The following is a 19632-nucleotide window of genomic DNA, read 5'->3' as shown; positions in this document are numbered from 1 at the left end:
TCCAAATGATCTTTTGAATAGAAAATTTTGACCATGGACCTGGTTTAATTTCTATTGGGTTGGGTTGGATCTAGTATTATGATCCGAGCAAGGAATTAGGTTGAATCAGGGTCATCATGACCCAATCCGTTTCGATCCATTCGCACTTGTAATCACAAGATTTTTGGTACATAAACAGTTTATAGGTAGTAAATCATATTCAATAGCTCAAATCATCAATAAAAAGCATCCATTGTCTGGTCTAGACTTGATCGGATTTGAGTGAAAAAATATTTTTTTTTCGAAAGGAGAATGTGAGTTTAATAGCACAGGACTAAATAACGAACATCAAAAATCGATACGTTCTAAAAAGGGAAGAACTAAGTGATTTCTTGTGCCAAAATAAAATCTATAATATCGAAGACAATTCACATTTAGTGGCTAAGGTTATCGGGTTCCGGTTATCTTCTGTATGAAAGAATAATTAATCTTTTTTGATGATATTGACCGTTGGATCACGTATTACATAGATTTTAAAATATTTCAAATTTTTTCATTCATCCATCTACACTGATCTTGAAGTGGCCATTGCACGATCCAGCAGCGGATTTGTGCAAACGACGGGAGGTGCATCCTTCTTTCACATGAAAGATACAGCCCCTGTACCCCTCAGGCAAGCGACTAGGAGCATTGAACCCTTCAAAATAATGGAGCAGAGACCCCCTCTTCCCCCCGTCTCCTTCGTACAGGCCACTTGAGGCATTGAACCCTTCAATATAATCATTCCAGCTTGGGACCATGGAATTGACTGTAGTGGATACAAACAAAATCGATCACTCGTCATCGATGTGCTTAAGAAATGTAGCTCCACTTGCATCACCATGTGTTTGTGTCTCCTAAGCAAGTTGTAGGCCGAGTTAGGTAGATTCTTTCCCCCACCTCGTCACCTTCTCATAAGAAAGAAGAAAAACCAAAAGATGATATATGCCTGCGAGCCCCTCTATAGGCGTTGGGCTAAGATTTCTCCATCAAAGGGAGAGAAGATGGTGGTGTCAAGGTCTCCAACCAGCACTCAGTTGCAAGCCTTCCGATGGTTCTTCATCCTCGCTTTATTCCTCCTTGCGACGAGAGCGACAGCTCAAGCTAAGACAGATCCATCTGAAGGTAAGTCTGCCTTCGAAGGAAACATTCTTCTTGCAAAATCTTTCATCATCTTATGGATTAATCTCAGCTTTTCTAGTAGTATAATTACGGTTCTGTGGGGAAGTGATGATCATAGAGACACTCAAAAAAGAAAGAAAAAAAAAAGGAATTATTGATAGTGGAAGATATCAATTGATATCAAATGATTTCATTAGATTTCCCTGAGAAAAAAATGATTAGACCGAGTCTCTCTCTGTCTTTCTCTCTTTCTATCTATCTATCCATCCGATCTATTTGTGTGTATTTTCTCAGTCCTGTCAAGAGATCCAGATGCTACCTGATTTAATGGGAGAAACTATTTTTTCGGCTCTAACACCTTGAATAAAATTCCATTTTTTTTTAACCCTTTACTGGTGCCATCTATTCATGGAACCCAAAGGAGTAAAAATCCCACAAAAATGTGTATGATAACTACATTCTCTAGACTGGATAAACATCCAAGTTTTAATGTAGTTTATATGTAATTATCACACCATCGACATCCTTCGAATTTTAGGTACATCTATTGAGGTTAGAAAGGGTTAAAAGGAACTTGTTTAAAGTGTGGGTGGGTGGTAATGAATAGGACGATCAATAATGCTAGCAGTGCCACGAGGAAGATAACCTCAAAAAATAACAGCTTTCTTTTTGTCAAAATAAAAATAAACATGGCTAACTTTTCAAACTCTAATGAAAAGTGTACCTGCTGCTTCTCCTTCAATGCCTTTTGCGATTTGACCATGAAATTTGCCCTTTTGTTCGCTCAAAAATGGTGTCAAGTTTGCCGGCATAATAATATTCCACTTATAAATTAATTATATATCATGTGGTTTCATAACTTAAATATATACTTAATGGCTTTGAACTTTTCTTTCCACTCACATCCATGTCAGCATGGATATTTCAACCATAAGCAAGCAAGAGCACTTAAAATACTTGGTTCTAACATGTCAATATTATTATTAAATTAATAAAAGTTTAGTCATCAGTGTAGCTAGATGCGACATTTCACCTATCAAGTCGATTCCTTTTTTGGTACAACACCAAGTGGATTAATTCCTTAGTCCTATTAGGCGGCACTCAACTTGGAGGGCTTTATTTTCTTTTGTAAATGGCATTAATAATGATTTAAACTTAAACATAGAAAATGGATCCCAAAAGCACCAACTCGAGAAATTATTGGCATTGGATAATTATTAGGTCAAACGAGCTCTACAGTGGACAAATCCAGCCACAAAAGAACATGCACAAGGAAAAAGAAGCCATGAAGGCCCTTTGTGGTTGGATTGGTCCACCATCGAGCATGTGCATTTGGTCCGATCATTAATCTTATTGATCCTTGATATATTTTAGAAATCCAAGCTATGTGATATTGTCAGATTAGCACCCTTCAATCCCTGTTTAAATAAGTAATCTCAGTCCACAAACAAGTGGTGCACCTTTGCTTGGACATATTGGTTTGTGCTAATGTGAGCAATGTGGGTGCAGTGCGAGCGTTGAATACGATTTTGGGAAGGTGGGGAAAGACGGCATCAGCGGCTTGGAACATTAGTGGCGAGCCGTGCAGTGGAGCTGCCACCGACACCACCCGCTTCGACGATACCAGTTTAAACCCTTTCATCAAATGTGATTGCAGCTACAATAACAACACGACATGCCACATCACCCAATTGTATGGCTTTCTTCCTTAATTTTAAATATTTTAGAGAAATCAATAATATTCTTTTATCAATAAAAGTATGAATAATAATAATAATAAAGTTTGGAAACTTAATCTTATTCTGAGAATATTTTATTGCAAGCTTGCATGTGGATTGGTGGGATTCAAAGTATAGTGATGTCAGGCTTTGGCTTATTTAACCTTCTGCACCTCTGATATTGATTAGGTTTGGTGTACATCAGGGCAACTGGCACTATAATAGTGCTGTACTTTCTGTTTTGTTTTTTCCTTGTAGAGATCGATCTAATTCACGACCAAAGGAGGGTTTTGAATTAGTTTTGATGGCTGAAGGGGCACGCCGGTCATGAGCCCTTAAGTTCACCTTCCTCTACAAGAATCCACTGTTGGATCACCCACCACACAGTTCTCAAAGCACTCCCAATTCTATCATTCATCCACCTGTATATATCTCAAAGTGATCAGTGGATGATTCAATGGTTGATTCATGCGAAAGAAGATGAATCCTTTTATTTTTTGGTTGAAGGTGAAGCCTTCTTTCACAAAGGATACAACTGATCCTATCCTTTGGCATGGCCTTCATATATATATATATATATATATAGGTGAGAGCACATGACACCAAGATAGACCTTGCAATGTATGTCATTTATCTTATTTGATTGGGTACGTAATGCCAGTATAGCATGCCATATTGTCAATTGGGACCTTGAGGCTGCATTTGGATATGAGTAGTTAGCTGAGAGAAAAATAGATTAATTTCTTTGATAAGTATTTCCTAATCAAATAACAACAGCTTACAATTATTTATTTGATTGACATTCTAAGGGTTAGTGAGATAAGATGTGAAAAAATAATAAAAAAAAAAGTAAAGAGAGAAAAGAAAGCTCAAGTAACTAACTTTATTTCACCCACTCGCATAAAAATGTTAATTGGATTATCTTTCTTGTGTGTTGATTGATTAAGTTTACCATGCTATTTTTGGGCTCTTTATTTGGTTGGTTAAACCGGTTACCCACCCCTAACTCTCATATGATCGACATCATCATAGGACCTTAGACATTTTTTATATTATGAGATCTTGATCAATGCGTTATGATCTCGTTCATCGGTATAGGACTCAGCCACCCTAAGAGGGTGTTTGGTTGGGGGGAGTGGAGGTTTGGAATTGGAATCGGAATGGGTGATTCCATTCTAACCGTTTGATTAGGAGGAGTCCCGTTCCGATTCCGATTCCAGGATGGAATGGGAATTGGTCAATTTATATAGAACTCAATCTCTACTCTCTTCTATAGATTCAATTTTTCATTCCAATTTTAATTTTGATTTCGATTTCGGTCACCAACCAAACGCTTCGGAGGATTTGGCCATTCCAATTCCGATTCCAAGCTATTCCGATTCCCATTCTTATTATGATTCCGATTACGAACCAAACGCCCTCTAAATGTGATTGAGTGGAAAAAAAAAGCTAGATGGATTCCTGCATGCTCTCCTCCTAACTCAGAGGCCCTTTTAACTATTTCTAGGGCATGGCAAGCATACCTGGGATGCTTCCCGTCTTATTTGACAATTCATGATCACTTGCATCTTATTTCTTTTATACTATCCCACTGAAACCCGGAGAACGTAAATCCGGGCAACCTACGTTATTATATGATAATCTTTTAGGTTACTTAGTATTGGCATGCGATGATTAAGATCTATCTATGGCTGTGCTAATCAGTTTGCTTTCAATGTATTTATCTAGAATTTCAGGACAAACACTTAAAACCGCCTCCTGATTCACATATGCATATGCTCAAGTATACATACACATGCATGCACGCACACACAAACACACGCACGCACGTGCGCGCACACACACGCACATGCATGAGAAGGTGCGTGCACATACAGATGCACATACATGCATGTAGATGCACATACATGCATGCAGAGGCATGCAGATGCATATATACATGCACATGAAAAAAAAATATATGAGAGGAGGCATGTATCAAGAAGCAAAAAATTAGATGGTCAAGCTATTACTATTTTTTGGTCCTCTAGCAGTATTGCTTCTTTATAATTTCACATTGAAGCTTTTGCGTTTTTTCAGGAAAGTATATGCCTTGGATGTGGTCGGTCCAATACCAGAGGAGCTTCAAAATCTCACTTACCTTTTCAATTTGTAAGCTCGCTTGCTCACCTCTCTTACAAGTTAGATTCTTTTTTTCTTTTTTCTAAGATATAATTTAGATTGTCTACCCTTTAGTGTTGAGCAATCTTGAAACTGATAATCAAGAGATCATGGACCCGGTGGCACAGGTACAATCAAGCCAAGTTTCAAGCTTGGCTCTAATCAAACTTGGTTTGAAATTAATTTCAAGCTTGAATTTGAATCAAGTTTGATTTGTTTGCCATTATTTCGAGCTCAAGTTGAATTTAATCTCAAACACCAAGCCAAATTGAGCAGCTTGATAATCCAAACTTGAATCAGGTTCTATTCAAGCTTGAACTATATATAGTTGGACTCTAGTATGATTTCAAGCCTATGTAACATTTATTTGATTCAAAAAATAAATATAAGACATTAACTAAATCTTGATCTAATAGTCCATTATCTATATATAACATAAATATATTCAAATCTTATAGATTTGGATCAATTTTGTTCGATTTGAAATTAAGTTCGAACCTATTTTTCCTAGTTCAAGCTTCACTTATTTGGTTTTAGAGCTTGATTTGAGATTTTCTCAAGTCGAGCTTTGGTAGAGCTTGAGCTAATTAATTTGTTTGATAGCCCTAATTAATAATTGACATCACAATTTATACCAAGATCCTGGTCTCAAATTTTGCTGTCATTTATTAGTTTGGATGGACCATATTGCCTAACAAGCCAATGCCTTGATGTCATTTAACATGATCAACAACCAACAAGTACTACACCCAATTACTTATCAAAAATTGATTGGCTATTAAATTTTAAATCTCTATATATTGGTTATGGTTAAGTTAGTATTGATGGGCAAATTTTTCAAATCATAATGCATTGGTTATCGGAGTAAGTGACCGAGACCTAGATGAACCTAGCTCTTGATTTATCTCGATCCACATAAACCACAGGGAATTTTGGGAAAACCAAGAGTTTTTAAGATCTCAATGATATTTTCAGACCAAACATCGGTTAATATGAATATATCATATTGATCTCAAGGATTTCATCAATTTATATCAATGAATAAAATAGGGTCTTGAACTTTATTTTATATATATGTGTGTGTGTGTATTTATGTATATACATTTAATATTAAGAGTTGCTTGATATCAATATGGACAGAGATGAAAACCTTATACACAGGTGACCTGAAATAGCTAGGTGTAACCCAGTCATATCGATTACTTGAACAGAAGAGAGGAGTATAAGGTCATTGATTAGCTGTATTTTTTAATGATCAAGCTCATACAACTCTTTAGTCTTTAGAACAATTGAAGAATAGCTGCAAATTTTTATTATTTTTGAAAAAATTGGTGTTACTTACTTTAACTATAATTTGATTTTTAAAGCTCCCATCAAAAAATATTGTTACCAAAAGCAAAAAAAGGGTAATAAATAAGAGGTTTATCCTTCCCCATTTTTTTATTATAATCTCTCTATTGCAATACCAATTGTAGAGAAAAATTCATTAGATGTTCAAAGAAGCATGGCGCATGTCTCACATTTGGTTAATCAAAAGGGAGGAGTATTTGATAGATGATTGATGTCATGATCGTGTAGAGTATATATTTTTTAATATGTAAGTATTTAGAGTATATGTATATGATAAATATGGGTTTTTTTGATTTATCTATTTGTTTTCTATCTTTTTTTTACACTATTAGTTAAAGAGTTACTGTGAAAATATGTGTTTATTAAAAGATATTGTATTAGTCGAAGAAAATTGGGATACATGCCACATCTCCAACCATCCTAGATATGTTGGTCATTACTAATATATATAACTCATACTTCTAGATAGTTAGATGATGCACACCGAAGATATTTATCTTGTTTATTCTTTATTAGCTAGAGAGCTATCACTAGGAGGATGTGCTTATTTATTAGAATGGTGAATACCTAGGTAGCACCTCACCGCTCATCTCTTAGATATAGAGGGCTCTGACACAATTTCTAAATCTTGCATGTTTTACACACCAACGAAATGCTCTCCGTTGGTCTCTCTAATGTGTGATTGAGAAATTATATAAGAATTCTCTGTTTCTGAGATGAGTGATGTAGTAGCTATCCTAATTTACATAATTATATACTGTACAAAATATGCACACTAGAGGATCCAAATTATTAGTACTTGCTAAAGAACATTATACAGATATTGGTAAAGAAAGACAAATATGGTGACCTTCAACCACCTGGGATATTTGTGCCATTTTAATTATATATGACACAAACTCTTGGGGTCACTAGATGCTTGTGGGGAGACCATGTATCTCGTTTTCCTTTTTTTTTCAATCCAAAGAAAAAAAAAGACAACAAATTCCATAAACTTAAAAACATGACAGGTTTTTTTTTTTGTAAATAGAAAAAATCAAATATACATGGAATAGGATCATCTTTCGAAATATTTGTAGGAATCCATTCATTGTACGTGCACATAAAATAGCTGCAAATTTAAGAAACCCATACATTGTACATGCACGTAAGATAGTTGCTGAGGAGCAGTAGAGACTAATCTGGTTGATCCCATCATGATTCATGAGTGCTAATGATGTTCAGATCCCGCTCTATACATCCTAAAGCATGCATCGGTACATCAACCAATCGATCTCTCATTTGAAAACGATCATCTCTTATATTTAGTAAAATTCTTTATAATAATTGTCATGAAATGAAAAAAATGAAGCCGATTACTACCGTTTTAGCACTCGAAGAGTTCTCGATTGTAGAATTTCATAGAAGACACGTAGGTGAAACGTCAGTTTTTAGAGACCACAACTTATACCATCACATGTAAACATGAACATTCAGAATCTCTCCACCCTCTCAATGTTAAATTTAATATAAAAACTGTTTCCGGGGAACTCTAATATCTACATAATATTCAATTAAACTCGTATATATCTCATGCACAGGTACGTCCACAATATGTTTGCCTCTCCATAGGTACAGATTGCCTTAAAGAGACTCGGTTCTTTAAATCCTCGTGCAACGTACGGGAGATAGCCACCACTACCATATTTAATAAAATTTATTCTGTACCAGAAAAGATAAAAATCATTAAAATAAAGGAAAGGATTCTTTCTCAGTCCCGACACTTTCCATTGGCGCAGCAGCCGCTGCGGTCTAAACTACGTACACGCATCCAACGATATCCCGCTGGCTATCTAAAGATGAAGCACGGGGAGAAGGTTGTTGCAAAAAATCCACACGGTGCTACACACCAAATCCAGCCCCCTTAATTTTTTTTCTTATAGCAATCTAAGAACATAACCAAATATATATTTTTATATTCGGATATTGAATTAGACACATATAACACTCTCGAGTATCCACAAACAAAAGAGTCGGATTGCTTATGGGCATTCAAAACTGCTACATATATCAAGTTCAATATAATTGCTAGCAGAAACATAGATATACATATTTCGCTATATGATTGAACTGCTGCTCATTTAATATATATATATATATATATATATATATATATAGATTAATTTTAATCATCATAATATTAGAGAAAATTTTCGTCACCTTGATCAATATTTTAGAATTCACATATCACCAAAATTTAAATGTTAATTTTAAAATTATTAATTAAAAATAAAAAGTTAAACGGTTTGTCAACATGATACTATTATATTCATTAATTAATATCTCAAATTTTATTAGTCGAGATAATAAAGCCGAAACTCCTACCTCTAAATTCTGAATTAAATTTTATATATGTATAAAAAAAAACCAATAAAGAACACAAGATCCTATCAGAACTCAAAAGCGAAGCACTTGCAAGAAAAAGAGATCAACATCAAAAAGATATAGATAAGCCTAGCAAGATCTAGGCAGAGATTTATATATATATTTTATATACAAAATATAAAAGATCGCCACACCACCACCACCAGCAAAACCCTATACTGGCTTCTTTTTCTTCTTGATCTTCTTCTTCTTCTTTTTGTTCTTCTTGTTCTTGCTCTTTAATTTGGTCACAGCGCCGGCACCGGCGCCCCAGATCCGGTTGCTGATCTCGAAGGAGGTGGTGTTGAAGGCCCCCACGGCGGCGCCGACACGGATCTTGGAGCGCTTCTCCTCGTAGCTCCGCCGGAGCTCGCGGATCTTGGCGAGGACCTCCTCGCCGGTGAAGGTAGATCCCCGGAGGGCCAGGGCGATCCGGCCGAAAAGGGGCACGGACGGGTCGAAGGCCTCCGCTGCCTCCTCCGCGATCTCCAGCGCCGCTCTCAGCAGCCTCACCTCCTCCCTCTCCGTCCACCGCCTCCCCGCCGGACCCACGCCGGCAGCCTCGTGCGGTGGGGAGCACGGCTTCATCGCGTTGGGACGCGTGTGGCGGTAAAAAACGGGGGAATGCGGGGAATCATTTATATTAGAGGTGGGGTAGTGTGCACGTGCGATGCGCGTGGTGTGCAGCTGGCGATGCGTTTAGATGGACGGCCGTGATTCGGTGGGGTTATAATATAATTTTCGGTCATATCACTCCGGAGGTGCTTTTTTCCGCGGCCAACTACACCGGTGGGAGAAATATCTCACTGTCGGATTGTTGGGATGATTGGGCTGAAACTTCTATACAATAATTGGAATTTGAGCAGACCCGGTTCAAAATTATTTTTTTGGTATTTATAAATATAGATCTAATCAGTTTATAATATTATAATTTTATCGATTGCACTGATTCAACTCATTAATTTTATATAATTTTTGGTCCAACCTTTCAAACAGATCCTAAGAAAAAACTATGATGCGGTAGTATTGATGGGATGAAATCCTAAGGTACCAGGAAAGTTACCAGCTTCTAACATGATGGACTTTGCCATTACAGGAATTTGGCTCAAAACTACTTGACTGGTCCCTTGCCAGCATTTATTGGAAATTTCACTGCCATGCAATACCTGTAAGATTCTCATTTCTTTATTTCTATTTCTTGGTGGGGTTTAGAAGGGTCAATTTTGAAGGTAACTTTCCTCTTCTTATCTGGTCCCATAAACATCACTAGGAGTGTAGGGATTAATGCATTGTCAGGTCCTATACCAAAGGAGCTTGGGAAACTTCAGAATCTTATATCACTGTAAGCAATCTCTCCTTCTAATCCTTGATAAATTTTATTTTTTTCCTTGTTCTTCTATATTGTGATGACACCATGGTTATATTGCATTTCTTTCTGAAGATTAATGTTATCTTGACAGAAAGCAGACAGGGCTAAATCTGTTTCCTTGTTGCTCTTTTCTACAGGGGCATGGGTACCAATAATTTTAGTGGTCCACTCCCTCCAGAGCTCGGGAACTTGACAAGTCTACAACAATGGTTAAGTTTTGATTACTGCTTTAATTTTTATTATCTTGTTTTAGACAAGCACCACATTTCTTTTCCTGGTTTTCTTGTGCCATTATAGACAACAAAATACAAACTTAAGTGAACTGGCTGATGCCCCATCTGTCACACCCCTGCACTGCTTAAGGAAGGTTCTTTGTTTGTTTTGGGTGGTGCATCGCCAAGTACTTGACCTGGGCAATTTACATTGGATAGCACTTCCCTCCTTTCTCTCAAAACAAAATGAATATAAACTTAATATGATCAAACTATTATCTTATATGCAGGTACACGGATAGTTCTGGAGTCAGTGGTGAATTACCATCCACATTGTCGAAACTAAAAAGCTTGCAGATCCTGTAAGTCCGGATAAGTAATAAATAATTTTTGAGTATTTAGTTGTTGCCAAAATTAAGTTCCTTACAGAATCCTTGCTGTATTTTCAGGTGGGGATCGGACAACAGTTTCACAGGCAAAATACCTGAGTTTATTGGGAGCTGGACAGACCTAACAACTTTGTAAGATTAATTACTAGTACAATATTCACTAGCCATTCTTTAATATTGCACGCCTATTCCTAAGAGAACATACATGGCATTATTTTTTCATTCATAAAATTCACTCCAACACACCATGATGTCTTCTCTGCAATGAACGCCTTTGCAATCGTTGTCATATTTCATCCACCAAGCATGCTGAATATATCCTGACAAAGCCATGATGTACCTGCTTTTCCATAATTACTGGGCAAATTATTGGTGATGGATTCATCGTGCGTTTGAAGATGTTTCAGACTACATCTTGTACATGTTGAAATATATCAATATTTTTCTTATCACTGGATAGTCGTCACATATTTTCAATGACAAGTATAGCTTAGTGTAATTATAAACAGGTTACTGCACTCACATAAAGAATACATGCGATTGAATTCCATCTAATCTAAATTTTTAAGTTTGGTGGGAAGAAATTTGCTACAAGAAGCATAGCTTACATATATATATAATTTTGAATTACTATCTAATGATGCAATTTATCTGGCAGGAGATTCCAAGGAAACTCTTTTGAAGGTCCAATTCCTTCAAGTTTTTCTAATCTCGTCAAATTGACTGACTTGTAAGTATCTTGTAGTTTCTGGTCTCTATAAGATCTTTTTGTGATTTCAATTAATATGTCAGTGTGATGCCTTATAATCACCTTGCATATTACAGCTATTGGATATTCATCATCCTGGGTAGTATCATGACTATTCAGCTGATAACTACTCATCTTATGATGCAGAAGGATAGGTGATATAATAAATGGGAGCTCTTCTTTGGGCTTTATTGGTAATTTGACATCTTTGACAAACTTGTAAGGCCACATGGCTTTTATCAGTAATTTAAATCCAATATTGTACTTAATTTATTGTGTTCTAAATGAATCCTGACATATGATGTTTTCCTTCTGCAGGATCTTAAGGAATAGCAAGATATCTGATACTATTCCATCAAACTTTGAACAGTACACAAATTTACAGAAGTTGTAAGAGCTTTTTAGGGCACATGATTTAAGTTAAACAAATCCCATGACAATCTTTATGTGACTTTTTTTCATTACTTTTATAGTAGTCATTCTTATTACTCACTTCTTCAGGGATTTGAGCTTCAACAACATTACAGGCCAACTCCCTCCATCACTCTTCAATTTAAGTTCACTCAATTACTTGTAAGAAAGTCTGTCTTTAAACAGATAATTGATTGATTCCTTCAATTAGGTTTCAACTAACGAATTAACTTTTCTACTTTCATTATAATGTATCTTCATACAGATTTCTGGGGAACAATAGCCTATCTGGAAATTTGCCGACTCAAAAAAGCACATCACTTAGCAATATGTATGTGCATCTTGTTCATTTCATCTGAAACACTGCAAGTTGGCTAACTTTTCTATTACATGAGTCTTAGAGTAATTAACTCATTCTGTTGAACAGAATTCTTCTGCTTGTCGTATTTGTTTTTTCATACTATAACTTGCATTCGGCTGATGAAAGATTGCCCACTTTTTCCTTCTTTTTAATGAGGGAAATGAAAGATTGTTCCTTTCAGTTTTTTTTTCTTTATTTTTCTTTATTTATTTTTTTGCTTAACATGTTTTCCTTATTGTTATATAGATATGCGAGCTTAATGTTTTTTGACAAATGATGATATATTCTGCTTCCTCTAGGGTTTGCATTATTGGCTCTAAAGTTTGTCTTTCTTTGCAGAGATTTATCATACAATCAACTTTCAGGACAATTTCCTTCTTGGGTTAGCCAACAAAAATTGCAGCTGTACGTTTCATATTTTTAATATGGGTCAATCTTTTATAACTAAATTTTGAGCATATATATGAATATGATGCCATAAAGCCTGCAATTAGCGTGAAAAAAGTTGTACCATATTTCTGTTTACTCTTTTGAATAAGGGAGGATAATTCCACACGAACATAATGAAAGAAAAATAAAACATTATATTTCAAAAGTACAGGCTAGCTTTGAACATTGTTAGCTCTTTTTTGTGAGAAATATGGTAGTAATGCCTGTGTTACCACCAGTTTTGAACAGCTTAACAGCTGTTGGCCAAAATTAGATTTTACTATTTCCTTAGACCATGATACTTTTTATTTCTCAAAATAATCACAGGCTAATAGTGTTAATTAAGTGGAAAATAATGCCTATATCTTCTGATAATAATGTCCCTTTGCTGTATTTTCTACAGGAACTTGGTGGCCAACAATTTCGTAATTGATAGTTCCAACGGCAGGTAGCTACCACTATTTAGCACACACTGTAAGAAATTTCATGGTAAGAACCATTTGATTCCCAAGTGTAACCAAAAATCATTTCATTTGCAGTGTTTTGCCTTCAGGATTAAATTGCCTTCAGCGAGGCATGCCATGCTATCGTGATTCTCCAATCTGTAAGCTATATTCCTTTGATTGTTCATCATTGCAGCTCTTAATTATGTTAAAGAGAGAGCATATCCTCTAAATAATTACCCAAAAAGAGTCATGTTTACCATATTTCTTTTCACTTGATTACAGATTCTTCCTTTGCAATAAATTGTGGTGGTAGTAAAACCATTACAGCTTCTGATGGAACTGTTTATGAAATTGATAATGCCACTGTCACCACAGCGTCATACCATGTGACTGACACTACTAACTGGGGTGTTAGTAGCGTTGGAAGCTTTGCAGACTCTCCAGATGCTAACTATATAATTAGCATCTTATCTCAATTTGAAAATACTCTGGATCCGGAATTGTTTCAAACTGCAAGGCTATCACCATCATCCCTGAGATATTATGGCATTGGGCTTCAGAATGGAAATTACACCGTAAAGCTACAATTTGCTGAGACTGCATACCTCAATCCACCTTCATGGAAGAGCGTGGGAAGGAGGGTTTTTGATATTTATATACAGGTAAGAGAATTAGATGTACCGCATCCTAAGTTACACTAATTTTTTATGATCAGGGGAAGCCTATAACAAAAACAATAGCATGTGTTCAGCTGCTTTGTATGAAAATTAGAATCATAATAAATCGTTACATAACATTGTGAGCGTGCAAGACTTCCATGAAAAAGGAATCACTCTGTTAGTATGATTTCCCGCACTTATTTATTTAGTTATTTTTATATTACTGATCCAGTACTGGTCTAGAAATTTTTTTTATTGTTTCTGAATGTTTCAATCAAATAATGTGCATAATTTTATTATACAAATCGTGGCCCTTTATGCTATGCTTCACCTTATTTATGTGATTGGTTTTTCAATTGACATTTTGTAAAATCATTATAATACTCTAATATATATGAGAATTTGAAGCTCTATCCATGATCCCAGTTGCAGTTAAAGAAATTCAAACAGAAGAAGAAATCAGAATGCATGAATTTGATAGAAATCAGCGGAAAACCTAAAATGGGGCTGTCACAACCATAGATATAACTTGTTCTTGAATGTGTGTGTTTTTGTGAGAACGAGTTTGCAAATTTTTTTCTTTAGGTCCATGGCAACAGTGCACACTTTGATCAAAATGGACTTTTGAACATCTAGTGTAGTCCTGATGCTGGTTAACTCTTTTTGACATTATTTGTTTTCTAATGTTCTAGGGGGCTCTCAAAGAGAAGGACTTTGATATAAGAAAAGAAGCTGGTGGGAGCTCTTTCGTAGCTGTTGTGAAGGAGTTCACAGTTCCAGTAACCAAAAATTTCCTTGAACTCCATTTCTTTTGGGCTGGAAAGGGTACTTGCTGTGTGCCTACTCAAGGATACTATGGCGCATCCGTTTCAGCTATCAGTGTTTCTCCTCATGGTGCTCAATTATATGGGTTGTATAATGAATGTTTTAAAACATTGTGCTGCCAAATTCTAATTGTTCATTATATTTTCCAGATTTCACTCCTACAGTACCTAACAAACTACCAACTAAGAGTTCAACCAAGAAACATACAGGTTTGATTGTGGGGATTGTAGCTGCTTTGGCTGGTTTAGGATTGTTGGCTATTTTTGGAACTTTCATATGGAGACAGAAGAAAAGAAGGCTAAGCATGGAGGATGAAGGTATAAACTTCTGCTATGTATGGATCAGCAGTTACTTGCATCAGAAGTGAATGAAATTGATGAATGTAGTGAATTCTGTGCTTCTTTCAAAATGTTTCAGAGTTGTTAGGAATGACCACCAGAGCAGACACTTTCAGTTATGCTGAAATGAGGGCTGCTACAGATGACTTCCGTCCTTCAAATAAGCTGGGAGAGGGAGGATTTGGGCCTGTATTTAAGGTTAGTCTGTTTGCCATTTCGTTGTTATAGGAAAAAGTTTACCATCAACTGGCCTCTTAATTTGATTATTTTAAGATTCTCTTTCAAATCCAGAAAATAAAGAAATACACAATGGTCAGAAGAACATATGCAAGAATTTCATAAATATAAGGGCCTATTTTAACATTGTTGTTGTTTTTGCATTTTTGTTTCTCTACATATTAGAGAAATACTGCATGGAGATTGATATTGAAGATACAACTGCACAAAACTTTATAATTTCCAGCTGCTACTTTTGCTCTTTTTTGAAAGCAATAAAACTTTGCTACTATAACCTCTAAATATGTTATAAACAATTTCAAAAAAGAAAAGGGGTTCATCATCCATGTTGTTCAGTCTACCCCATTTTTCTAGATCCTTGGGCCAAATGGGTGCATCCATGCTTTCTCTTGCTGCACTTTTGATTACTGTTCCTCATTAGCAATTACACAGCCTGCTACTAGTCATTGTAAGATAGAGGACAAAAATAATTTTAGCATTAATATTGATCACAACCATATATTGACTCAATTTTTTATGTAGGGCAAACTGTCTGATGGGAGAATCGTGGCTGTAAAGCAACTTTCAGCAACATCTCACCAAGGAAAGCGCCAATTCATGGCAGAGATTGCAACTATATCTGCAGTACAACACCGGAACCTTGTGAAATTGTATGGTTGCTGTATTGAGGGTGACAGGCGTCTCTTGGTTTATGAGTACCTAGAAAATGGAAGCCTTGACCAAGCAATCTTCGGTATGCTTTGGTAGACTTGATCACTCAACATTTTTCATTTTCTTGGCTCCAAAACTTCTGTATAGATATTTAGACAATGGGTTACGCAATCCACATAGGATTGCCCAAAACAGATATATATAGATCTGTTAAAGATTCATAAAAGTTTACACATGTACAGATCATAAATCTTTTTGGTAAATGGCTTTGCATACTGATCATGAAACATCCATTGCAAGTGTCATATAAGTTGAATCATCGGATCGAATCCATCATTCTTTCATGTTTTTCAGTGTCCAAATTTCAGAATTCATATACATGATTGTGGTCTTGTTGCAGGGAACAGTAATTTGCACCTTGATTGGCCTAAACGCTTTGAAATATGTTTGGGTGTAGCAAGAGGTCTAGCATACCTGCATGAGGAATCAAGTGTGCGTATCGTCCATAGAGATGTCAAAGCCAGTAACATTCTTCTTGATGCTGACCTAAACCCAAAGATATCAGATTTCGGTCTAGCTAAACTCTATGATGACAAGAAAACTCACATTAGCACAAGAGTCGCTGGTACAATGTAAGAACCACTGTTCTTTCCACTAAAGTTATTTTACTTAACAAGCTATCATTTATATGTTTGTCATTTACTATATATATTTGGACACTAACTAACAGCATATGTTGTTTGATTAAGTGGTTATCTCGCACCAGAGTATGCCATGAGAGGGCATCTTACAGAAAAGGCTGATGTGTTTGCATTTGGGGTTGTCGCACTCGAGATTCTTTGTGGACGGCCTAATTCGGATTCAAGCCTCAGTGGAGAGAAGGTCTATCTTCTTGAATGGGTATGTTGATAAATTTAATTAACTTACAAGAATCTTATGATCATGATTTGCTATTGTATATTAATTTCTCTGTAATTGGCATTCTTAAAGGCAACCACACCGCATTTACCAAGAGAATTCCGTAATGGTCCCATATCCAACTAATTAAATTATTGCTTTGATTTGGCAAATCAACAATTCTTTTAAAGTAACCGATGATCATGTATTCAAATTTTGGATGTTTGAATCTTTGAGGAAGTATCTCTCCTAACACTCATGAATTGTTATTTCACAGGCTTGGTATCTGCTTGAAAACAAGCATGAGTTGGAAATGGTAGACCCTAAACTTACATCCTTCAACAAGGAAGAGGCTGCTCGAGTTATCAATGTGGCTTTTCTTTGCACCCAAGCAACACCAATGCTGCGACCGCCCATGTCAAGGGTGGTGGCGATGTTGGTAGGAGACATCGAAGTGAGTGAGGTCATAACGAAGCCTAGTTACTTAACGGGATGGACTGATGTTAGCAGCAGCGTTGCCAGTGACTACTTCTCTGGAACCTCAACACTAAGACCTACAAATAGCCAAGTTAGCATGCCATCAAATGGAAGCACATCACAAGAAATATGCAGCAAATCTTCTCCCTCCCAACTACTGATGGATGAGAGCATTAGTGAAGGAAGGTGATTGTTGCACGTCTGTTATCCTATATCCTGATGCTTTTGTTGGAGCAAATCTTAAGAAAGAACCAGTAAGAACCAGCAAACCCTGATACTTATGTCTATATCAAAATCATATTTCCAGTATTATATTTTTTTGTGTGCGCGTGTGTGTATATATATACAACTTCCAATTATCAAAATCATATTTCCAGTATCATACTTAAGGCTTGTGAAACTTTTTTCACCAATCCTGTCAACTTCTCCAAACCCTCCAGTGTTCATTCACATTATTTTAGGTTTTCTTCTCTTTTCTGGATCTTCAACACAAAAGCAAGCTTCTGTCTTTCCTTGGGCCATCTCATATTTTCATGGTTTTTGTTCATAGCATCCTGAAAGTTCAGTCATTTTTCCTAGTGCAACTTCTATACCTTGTTTGATGCACTCAACTATTATAAGGCAATACAGAGAGCATTCTGCCATTACTTATTTTTTATTAGAATTAATTCTTCGTGATGTACTACTATCTCATTGCATGTTTTGTCATAGATATTCCATCAGCAAGCACTATGTATGTTGACCAGAAGTGCTTATTCTGGGTAGTTCTTATTTATGATATTTCAAAAGAGGGAATCAATTGATGCTGACCGGAAGTGCTTCTTCCTTCTCCATTATACCTCCTATAAAAATCTTTCCATGATTTATGAATTCTCATTTTTCGCAAAAGCATAACTAACTGAAGCTTATAAAGAACATGTTGTGAAGATCATTTATGATTTTGCTCAGGTTGTGTAGACTTGTGAATTATTTGTTAATGAGAAAAAGGATCAGAGGACAATTACGTTTTATTGAATATATAACACCGACAGCAAAGAGCTAGTCAGCATCCATGATGCTGTCTCCTTCACCCACTCAGTGTTGAATCTCAAAGAAAAGGATGCTGGCAAAGTAGATTAATGCGTGAGTACTTAAAATTGAGGATTGAAAAAAAATTAGAAGAAGGAAAGGAAAGATAATTCTGCTTTGGATGCTATCCCATGGATTCCTAGGATCAAGCTATTATTGCTCTAATAGCATCCAGAGTATTTCAATTCGGGAGAAGTATGTAATTAGAAGTTATCATCGCTAAGATCTCGGTGACTTTGAATGGCTTCATAACGGGTGTGGGTTGGCTGTTGCAACGTGAAAAACTGAATCTGATATTGGAACATAATACAGCTAGAACTTCTAGTTTATGCAGAGCATGATATATGCTACAGTCCGTTTTCGAGTTAACAATGATGCATCTCTAGCTGAGCTGAATGATGATCAATTCAAGAGGAAACATCTTAGTCGTTGTTTCACAACAAAGATTACCATTATCCTTCACAAAATTGCTAATATGACAGAACAAGCACTAAAAGCACAAACAACTCTCACAGGAGACCATGACAAAGTCATGGTTAGGCTGAAGAATTTCTCCTATTTAGACACTGTTTGGGTCTATGTCTTGGTGTGCAGTATTTAACAATCTAGCTTATCTTGGTTTGAGCTTGCCTTGATCCAACTCTTATTATTTAATAATTGAGTTATAATTAATATGATAACTGTTTGATCCAAATTATATATGCCATCCGGTTTTTAAAGATGTGCTCTTATACAATGAACATGAGAAACACCACATAATATTGTGCGTCCTTCGATGACCACTATCAGACGATGAACGGCCATGCATCAAACAATGTGCATGCATATGATGTAGTACGTGCGCATGAACTGTCTTATTTGATGGCCCTCTATCTTTTGATAGCAACCATTTTTAGCTGCACGGCATTTTGTGGCATCATGCGCGCACCATAACAGTTCCATGCTCGGGAGAAAAATGATTGTTTGTTCGCCCTCGATGCAACCCATTATCCCTTGGTACAAGTGCAACTTGCCTCACCAATGGATTTTGAACCCTCATGCTTCACTCAAGCCTCCAAAAGTGCCAAATGGAGGGTCCCAGTGGCTACAGAATGCGACACATTACAGAGGTGTAGGACATGGCCATTAGTCCCCATGGCTTCTCACGTGGATGTCGTTAGTTGCCAAAGCATCTACTATCAGGGTTATGCTAGCTACTATGGCTCATTAATGTACATAACGCATTTTTGCATGGTTTGCTTAAACACGTATAAATGAAACAATCATCTGGCTTTGAGGATCCATTTTCTTCTACTAATATATGCGACCCCATATGTTCATATATGGACTTAAAATAATCACCTT

General features: G+C 36.3%; 1 protein-coding gene across 3 annotated transcripts; it reads left to right on the top strand.

Moving 5' to 3' along the window:
- Positions 1 to 848: 848 nt before the first annotated feature.
- LOC105059842 (probable LRR receptor-like serine/threonine-protein kinase At1g56130) lies at positions 849 to 17602 on the top strand. 3 transcript variants are annotated; one of them, XM_010943301.4, is made up of 24 exons: positions 849 to 1143; positions 2650 to 2833; positions 4938 to 5009; positions 9868 to 9939; positions 10042 to 10113; positions 10278 to 10349; positions 10643 to 10714; positions 10802 to 10873; positions 11400 to 11471; positions 11637 to 11708; positions 11808 to 11879; positions 11991 to 12062; positions 12166 to 12231; positions 12601 to 12666; positions 13094 to 13138; positions 13230 to 13294; positions 13419 to 13798; positions 14488 to 14689; positions 14770 to 14937; positions 15038 to 15156; positions 15718 to 15928; positions 16247 to 16478; positions 16596 to 16746; positions 17021 to 17602. In XM_010943301.4, exons 1-24 carry the CDS (start codon positions 957 to 959, stop codon positions 17408 to 17410), a joined length of 3186 nt encoding a protein of 1061 aa, XP_010941603.1. In that variant the 5' UTR covers positions 849 to 956; the 3' UTR covers positions 17411 to 17602. The 3 variants fall into 3 exon arrangements, with proteins under 3 accessions (XP_010941603.1, XP_073100244.1, XP_019711194.1); XM_073244143.1 differs by lacking the exon at positions 2650 to 2833 and having other exon boundaries at positions 1011 to 1143; XM_019855635.3 differs by lacking the exons at positions 849 to 1143; positions 2650 to 2833; positions 4938 to 5009 and adding an exon at positions 9453 to 9661.
- Positions 17603 to 19632: the final 2030 nt, after the last annotated feature.

The sequence above is a fragment of the Elaeis guineensis genome, chromosome 10, assembly GCF_000442705.2.
Source record: "Elaeis guineensis isolate ETL-2024a chromosome 10, EG11, whole genome shotgun sequence".
NCBI classification, from domain to species: Eukaryota; Viridiplantae; Streptophyta; class Magnoliopsida; order Arecales; family Arecaceae; genus Elaeis; species Elaeis guineensis.
This window is presented reverse-complemented; position numbering and strand designations above follow the sequence as displayed.